The sequence below is a fragment of the Bactrocera neohumeralis genome, chromosome 3 (assembly GCF_024586455.1).
Source record: "Bactrocera neohumeralis isolate Rockhampton chromosome 3, APGP_CSIRO_Bneo_wtdbg2-racon-allhic-juicebox.fasta_v2, whole genome shotgun sequence".
Lineage (NCBI taxonomy): Eukaryota > Metazoa > Arthropoda > Insecta > Diptera > Tephritidae > Bactrocera > Bactrocera neohumeralis.
Window position 1 is genome coordinate 25101614 of NC_065920.1, and position 9311 is coordinate 25110924.

At 35.6% G+C, this 9311-nt stretch overlaps 1 protein-coding gene across 1 annotated transcript in view; it reads right to left on the reverse strand.

Moving 5' to 3' along the window:
• Nucleotides 1-5378: 5378 nt before the first annotated feature.
• Nucleotides 5379-9311, reverse strand: part of LOC126752759 (glutamate receptor ionotropic, kainate 2) — an 8833-nt gene continuing 4900 nt past the window's right edge. The window contains exons 9-14 of the mRNA XM_050463731.1: nt 7289-7478; nt 6784-7004; nt 6587-6724; nt 6082-6512; nt 5760-6019; nt 5379-5688 (exon numbers count right to left, since the gene is read on the reverse strand). Coding sequence (XP_050319688.1) covers nt 5440-5688; nt 5760-6019; nt 6082-6512; nt 6587-6724; nt 6784-7004; nt 7289-7478 — 1489 coding nt within the window. The 3' untranslated portion in view covers nt 5379-5439. The remainder of the gene's footprint in view (nt 5689-5759; nt 6020-6081; nt 6513-6586; nt 6725-6783; nt 7005-7288; nt 7479-9311) is intronic.

Consider the following 9311-nt stretch of genomic DNA (forward strand, 5'->3'; position numbering starts at 1 on the left):
CACCGACCTTCGCATGAAGTTTGCCACACATGGTACCACATTGCGATGCTTTTAATTCTCTTCTTTCTTTTTGCTGCTGTAGAGGTCTCTGATAAGTTGTAATTACATATGCGCGCATTCGCCTCCCTGTATGTTAGTCCGCGCCACACTGGCTAATACCTCAGCAGCATCGTTTGAAATGGTTCGGAAAGCACTTATCCCGCAGAAAGCCTGTTCACTGCGTTAGTTGGTCTAGCATATGAGATTATGTCTAGCGCTTGTATCCATATTGGAGCCGCCTACAGTTCAACTGATCTCACACAGCCTCTATTTGCCATCATTCTAGATAAAGCATTATAGATTTTATTTGCTTTACATGTTGTATGTTTCAAGTGCTCCTCGAATTTAAGTCTTGAGTCCACTATTACACAAAGGCATTTCAACTGTGACTGTAAAGTAATCTCACATTCTCCTATGATAAGCAATATTTTTTCTTTTCCTGAAGCTTATGAGCAAGAGTTCTGTTTTCTGCTCAGCCAGTTCTAGACTCATGGTAGCAAACCATTGGCGCAAACCATTTATGCAGTCATTGCATTTGCTCCGGAGTTCTTCCAGATGTTTAACCATTGCTACCACTATCTGAAGGCTCCCTGTACATCTCCCTGTCTCAGTTTTTGAAATATCAATATGAAATTTTTCTGACGTCTTTTCTCTCTAAAGGGCTGCTCATTTGTCGGAACTACCGATATCGGACCATTATTTCATATATCTGTCACACAAACTGGAATCAAGTCCTTGTATGGGAAACTTTTTCATTTGACGAGATATCTTAATGAAATTCGGCATATATTTTTTCCAAGAAAATAATACAACCTCTAAAGAAACTGTTTAGATCGGACCACCATAGCGTACAGCTGTCGTACAAGCTGAGCGATTCATATTAAATTATTACAATGAAAAAAATTATACTATATAATTTTACAATCTTTGAATAAATTTTTGAGTTCGAACTCCTATTACACATAGGTAAAGTTAGGTCCTTGAGTTGAACCAAAATCTATGGATCTCACTTGGACAGGTATTTGCCTTTTTGGTTACCCATTAAGTCCCAAAAGTAGATCGCCCTCATAAAAATACAAGGTGTTTCGAGCCCACAAGTGTATTAATTCGCAAACAGTGTGTCTACTCATATATTTCAATCTTAGTTAGGCAAAGCCCGTACAATAGAGAAGGAGATGACAAGATGATGCCATCTCACCTTCCACCATTTATTGACGTATTGAACAGTGTCCAGCCAGATCACATACAATTTCGGCGAGATTGTCCTTACTAAGAGCCAGTAGTGCGTAGGTCTTTTTATGGTTTACTCTGGGTCAGAAAGGTTTCGCAGTCGCACGAAAGATCCAAAAGTCCAACTTCAGATCGCAAGAGGACATGGGACAACCAGCTCGCTTTCAATCGGATGAAATAGGGAAGGGTGTCCACCTTAGCAAGCACATCGGCTTTGTAGTTTCCCGCGATTTCGAAAGAAAGAAGACTCCACCTTCAACTTTTCCTGTTAACTTCAAACAATCCGTCAAAAAGCGCAATGCTCTCCTTCTCCAAAGGCCTCGCGCCTTATAAATCGCTCGTATGTGTGTGAGGTAAGATGGGACAACCAGGAGAGTTCGTCAGTTTTCGCTAAATTATGAAGCACACATTTCTTAGGTAAAACTTCTTTTAGACTATATGTGGATCCAGCATAGTAAAGTTTTTTTTGTACAAGAACTAACGGCCGAAGAAGATGATATATAGTGCGAGTAAGCCAAATTGAATCCAGAGAACTGCGATGGCATGGAAGCGATTAATACATAATTATCTCATGATTATGAACCATCTCGCGACTGCTTCATACATTAGGACGCTCATAACAGCGGATTTAAACTATTATTTTATATTCCATCGCCAATAGATTAGGTAATGTTGATTCAAGCCGATCTCGTATTAAAATATGGATAGAGCCGAACAAATGCTTATATGTGGCTCGCTCTGGTCTTAACGAGGAAGATCTTGTAATACTAGTTTCGAAACACCCATTTTTATATAAAGTATGAGATAACAAACACTTCAAGAATTAAGTGCTTTTCGGATTGTTTAAACTAAATCATACATTTAGCAAACGAGCAAACTTATCCCTTAATGCTTTAGACGGATCCTAAGTTCTAAGCCATTTGACCTCTGTAAGTCGTGAGATTATTTCAACCGCTTTTACTTCGTATTTTACTTTCATTAAAGGTTATTCTTTTCGCAGCACTTTTCTGTTCAATCTCACAAGATCTCTTTACAATAAAGATATGTTCTCTCAAAATATAAGTAAGATTTAAATAATATCTTTTGAAATTGTCTCATTCAAAAAAAACTTTTTGGTCGGCTGAGCTAATGGTTGTACAATTTATTTAGCTAAAACGCTTTAACAGATTTCGGCAGTACGCAATGATATGACCTACCTGACTTTCTGGCGGTTGATTCCTGTTAATGAACTTTACAAGCTCCTCTTTACAACATTAAAGTTCCAATTCATAATCTTCTGTACCAGAAAATATGAGAAGGTCCCCTAGTTCATATGACTGCTTCTGATACCAGCCTCGCCAATCTGCCTTCAAGCCGGTCGGTAGTTCTTTAGACAATTTAGAAATTCAGAACTCAACATAACTTCAAAAAAACTCGAAGTATTTGCCAGCTGGGTGTAATCCATATTCAATTCTAAAGCGTCCCGTTATGCAATTCTTAAAATCCAGAGGTAGCTTAGACTTCCGCTCAATCAACTTCTCTAATGCATCTAAGTATAAATTCTCATAATAGCAAAATGCCGTACGCAGCGTTGGAGAAGAAAGTAAAAGGAAGATGCCAAAGCGCTCGCAAGCGTATTTCCCAACGGTCATGCCTTAGCGTTGTTGGAATGGAATACCGATTGTGTTAGTGCTGCTAATAGCAATTTTGACATCAATTGCGAAATATCAATGAGCTGCCGGTATTGACATCACAAAAAGTGTGCTTAAGTGTAAATAAATCACACACGTCATTGAATAACTTTTATTTGAGGAAACAAAATATCAGGAGAATGAGTTTTATGTGAGCGAGAATACAATAGGTCCAAAACTGCAAGATCTGAATTTTAATTGCCGCTCAATGAAGTGGTGAACTTGCCCACAATATTTAAAGGCCGTGTTAAAACCTTTGATAAAGAGCACTGTCATAGATTCAATGCAATGAATCTAAGCTCCTTATTTAAAGGAAAAAGCTAGCTTTACCTTGTTTCCTATACATATTAATCGAGATCTGCTCTGTGACTCACTCTTAGCGCAACCGAGAAATTTGATATTCCATAATAATATAAGCACTCCGGAGCAGATTACTTAAACAATCTACCTCATTATACTGGACTTAAGTAGCGCAAGAATGCCGCAGACTTTTGATCAAAGAACTGCGACTCTGTATTATTGCAAACCACTAAAACTACACTTTTGTTATAAGGAAAGTCATCCAAAAATGATAACTCAAAGAGACTGACTAGCTTATCCGATTGGAACACTCAAAATTTAGTTTGTTTAAGGTTATTCGGTCCATTCGTGATCAAATGGTCTTTCCCCTAAGTTTAATATAAGAGCAGGACCGGTCCCAAGAAGAGCTTCCGGCTAATATAGAGATATAGACAGGCATGAAGCTCTTTAGATAAAGAAATTGATATAGATATGGATATAGATATAGATAAAGATATAGATATAGATATAGATAAAGATATAGATATAGATATAGATATAGATATAGATATAGATATAGATATAGATATAGATATAGATATAGATATAGATATAGATATAAAGATATAGATATAGATATAGATATAGATATAGATATAGATATAGATATAGATATAGATATAGATATAGATATAGATATAGATATAGATATAGATATAGATATAGATATAGATATAGATATAGATATAGATATAGATATAGATATAGATATAGATATAGATATAGATATAGATATAGATATAGATATAGATATATATATAGATATAGATATAGATATAGATATAGATATAGATATAGATATAGATATAGATATAGATATAGATATAGATATAGATATAGATATAGATATAGATATAGATATAGATATAGATATAGATATAGATATAGATATAGATATAGATATAGATATATATATAGATATAGATATAGATATAGATATAGATATAGATATAGATATAGATATAGATATAGATATAGATATAGATATAGATATAGATATAGATAAAGATATAGATATAGATATAGATATAGATATAGATATAGATATAGATATAGATATAGATATAGATATAGATATAGATATAGATATAGATATAGATATAGATATAGATATAGATATAGATATAGATATAGATATAGATATAGATATAGATATAGATATAGATATAGATATATATAGATATAGATATAGATATAGATATAGATATAGATATAGATATAGATATAGATATAGATATAGATATAGATATAGATATAGATATAGATATAGATATAGATATAGATATAGATATAGATATAGATATAGATATAGATATAGATATAGATATAGATATAGATATAGATATAGATATAGATATATAGATATAGATATAGATATAGATATAGATATAGATATAGATATAGATATAGATATAGATATATATATATAGATATAGATATAGATATAGATATAGATATAGATATAGATATAGATATATATATAGATATATATATAGATATAGATATAGATATAGATATAGATATAGATATATAATATAGATATAGATATAGATATATAGATATAGATATAGATATAGATATAGATATAGATATAGATATAGATATAGATATAGATATAGATATAGATATAGATATAGATATAGATATAGATATAGATATAGATATAGATATAGATATAGATATAGATATAGATATAGATATAGATATAGATATAGATATAGATATAGATATAGATATAGATATAGATATAGATATAGATATAGATATAGATATAGATATAGATATAGATATAGATATAGATATAGATATAGATATAGATATAGATATAGATATAGATATAGATATAGATATAGATATAGATATAGATATAGATATAGATATAGATAAGATATAGGATATAGATATAGATATAGATAAACATATAGATTAGATATAGATATAGATATAGATATAGATATAGATATAGATATAGATATAGATATAGATATAGATATATAAATAGATACTTTATAAAAAGATATAGTTTCGAAAATTGGAAAGCCAGTTCAATTCCTTTCGAAGGTTTCCATATTCCCTACTTTCTATTAAGTTCAAGATAACTTAGCAATATTTAACATTTTATTTATTCTGCACTTTTTAACATTAATCTCAAACAATTTTACTACATTGCGTCCACTTTAATGATAGTGCCGTTCTTTTTTACTTTGTTGTTTGCCAACTCCTTTAACTCTTCGCCGCTACCGCTGGATTGTTGCGAACCCTTTTTCGTTAATGTTCTTGCGGTTCTATTTGATGAGCGCCGCGATGAAGCCGCTATACTCGCAGTGGGCGTGCAACTAACCGGTTTCCTATTATTCCATATGCGCAATACGAAACGCAATTCGTTCACTAAAATCTCTTTAAAACGCAACTAAAAGCATTCACAAATGACAATCTCATGATCTCAAGTTACATAATACTCGCGTCCAGTTCAACACTTACCCCTTCCTCGCTGGCTCTACTATGGCAATGCATTAAAAATTCGATGATACCCATAACATAAGCCGCTAGTAAGCCAAGATAAAGCGTATAAAATATGCCACGTACTTCGTAAATACCCAAGGAAGGGTTATCCGCATCATTATCATTGTCCTTGCAATCCGTATCGTTGTTCTTCCACCATTTATTCTTCAGTTGGAATAATTTACCTGTCTCGCTTAGTTTTAAAATGTTAACACTTAAATTATAACGGTATTCGGCGCCTACAGATGAAAGTGAAAATGTCCAAAAATGCTCTTAACACTTTGTTCTTCATAATACTTACCGAAGGGTACCGCTATAGCGTAATGCTTTTCACCGAACTTATCGCCCACACTACGTAGATTACAGCTGCGCTCGATATTGTATTCCAAAGCCGTCGTCTCCATAAGAAACATATACGAACCGTTCCTTTTAAGCACTCTTTCTACACCCTCCTTGTTATCCTTCGTAAATACGGAGGGATCTTCATTTTTCATCATATTGTATGCCAATCGATATACGGTCTCGTTAGATTCGGCAAACAGCGTGTACGTACTGCCGCCTTCTATAGTGCCAAACTTAACCTCCACCTGTTCGACAAGACCCTTCAGATCCTGAACGGTGGATTCCATTTTGGAGCTTGTCAAGAAGGCAGCCAAATTAGCCGTATAACAATTGGGTATGATAACGGCGATTATCCACCACATGGCGGTAAATGTACGAAACGGCGCACTTCTGCACAACGAAAATATAATAAGTATATAAAAATATTGCAATATAAATAAAACGAACGGTAATTAGATATTTACTTAGGCAACATATCGCAACCAGCCTGCATTATAGATGCCGCTGACAAATAAAAGGTATTGAATAAACCCCACTTGTTCTCCAGTATATCGGGATCTTTATTGCAAGGATGTGGATTTTCCCATTCGTCTTCGGCGATTCTGGAAGCATAAAGAAGCCGAAGTTTGATAAATATCTGACAACAACTGGAAAAACTCACCTGGCGGAGACCACAAGCAGATAGGAAATCACGAATATGGCAATAATGACACATATCCACACTTCGCCTTTTAATGGATCAAGAAAAGCCAAAGCTTCCGATTCTGCTACCTCTTTGTAGGACAATAAGCTAACGCCGAGCTGCATGAAAGGTACTGTGAAATCGACAACAGTACGACGCGCCTGTGTGATGGTCAAGTCACATACACCCATGTGGGCATCCTAAACATAAAAGTAGAGGAAGCCAGACAGAAAACACAAATATTGAAAAAGGATAATCAATGGAGAAGCAGCGCTGATTTATATGATGCAAGACTCTTGAGTTTCATAGAATAATCTATATAATAATAATTTGCCACGATCTTTCGTTCAAGCTACAATTGTGTCTTAAAATTACTCTTAAATGAAATGAAAATGATAAAGGCTAGTTTAGTGACCAGTTTCACACCTATAAGTGTTATAATAAAATGCTTTGGAAAAACGTCGCTAACACTACAGTTACTTACATTGTTGACAATCTCGCCGATAATACCATTCCATTGTTTAGTCTCTGGATTATATCTTCCGTAGCCATTATCTGCAACTGGCACGAATATGTATTCGAAATTCATGAGTTTCGATAACTCTTCAATGAAATCGACTGCATAGCCCATATACCGTTCATTACCAGTCACATTCTGCTCCACCTTTTCGGGTCTAAAATAGTTAGCATAGATTTTACTATATTTATATACTCTTGTAATATGCTCCTAACAACGAGGTCCTAACATCGACTCGGACCACTAACTTGTTGCAGCCAAGATACGCACCCGACCCTATCCAGAGCATACTAAAATTATGGAGAGAATACTTCTCCAACCTGCTGAATGGCAGTGAAAGCATAACGCCAGAAGAAGGCAGATCAGATTCCCCAATCGATGATGAACGTCTGCTCCGTTCCATTGCCCGACCGTGAAGAAGTTCGAATAGCAATTATCCGTCTGCCGACCGAGCTGTTAAAACACGGCGGCGAAGAACTAAATAGGGCATACATCAGCATGGAATTTAAGTATGCTTTGGCCTATAAAAAGGAAGATCCCACCATTTTCGTCAACTACCGTGGGATAAGCCTCATCGCATATAAGGTACTGTGTGTAATATAAACACGCTGATTAAACCTTACAAGTTTGGCTTTAAATCGGGAAAGTCAACAACCGACCAGATATTCACCAGGCGCCAAATGGTGCCCCGCGAAAAGAGAATCGACATACACCACCTTTTCGTCGATTTCAAAGCTGCTTTTGACAGCACGAGCTGTGTAAGCTGACGTTGTGTATCACCAAAATCTCCGTCGAATCTGGATCGGGAAGAACCTCTCCGAGCCGTTGGGTACCAAACGAGGTTTCAGACAAAGCGAATCACTATCGTGCGACTTCTTCAATCTGCTGCCGGAGAAAATAATTCCAGCTGCAGAGCTGAATAGAGAACCTGCCATCTTCTATGAGAGTGTTTAGCTGCTGGCGTATGCCGATGATATTGATGTTATTGGTCCTAACAACCGCGCCGTTAGTTCTGCTTTCTCCAGAATGGATAAAAAAAGGAAAGAAACTGGGTCTGGTAGTGAACGAGTGCAAGACGAAATATCTTCTGCCATCAAACAAACAGTCGTCGCACTCGCGATTTGGCTCCCACGTCACTGTTGAGCCATAACTTCGAGGTCGTATATAATTTAGTCTATCTTGGAACCAGTATTAACACCAACAACAACGCCAGCGTCGAAATCCAACGCAGAATAACTCTTGCCAAAAAGTGCTACTTCGGACTAAGCAGGCAATTGAGAAGTAAAGTCTCTCGACGAACAAAAACCAAACTGTAGAAGTCTTTCATTCTTCCCATCTTTCTGTATGATTCAGAGCATGGACGATGAGGACATCTGATGAGTCAACACTATGAGTTTTCGACTGAAAGGTTCTGCGAAAGTATATATATATGTGTATATTATAGTATTTTGGGCGTTGGCCACGGCGAGTATCGCAGTCGATGGAACGTTGGAAAGACCAGCTGTAGAAAGACCTTTCTTCACTGGAATCTTCAATTGTCTATAACCGCAAAATCGGCTGAAAATTTTCCCTAGACCTCATATAACTTCCAACCTTATATATGTAGTTGAAGACATTTCCCTGACTTTTTTCCTAGCAACGTGCAAGAGTATAAAATGTTCGGTTTAACCCGAACTTAGGTCTTCCTTACTTGTTTTTTTGTTGTATTATAGAAACTTACATCTCCATGAAGTATGGCTCACCAATGCGCGTTGCCACACGATAAACCAACTTCTTCGTTATGTTCACCTCCACGTGTTGCGGCGTAATTTGCCCCTTTGTATCCCAGAAGGCGATACCATAATTTTTCCAGCGGTTCAAATGTTTCAATACCGAAATTAGTACGCTGTCCCTCCTCATCAAATTGCAGGTCGCTCGTGCGATAATCCGTGTTATTGACGCCGGATGTCTGGAAAGTCAACAAGGCTAATGTAGAAGTCAAATATTTGCA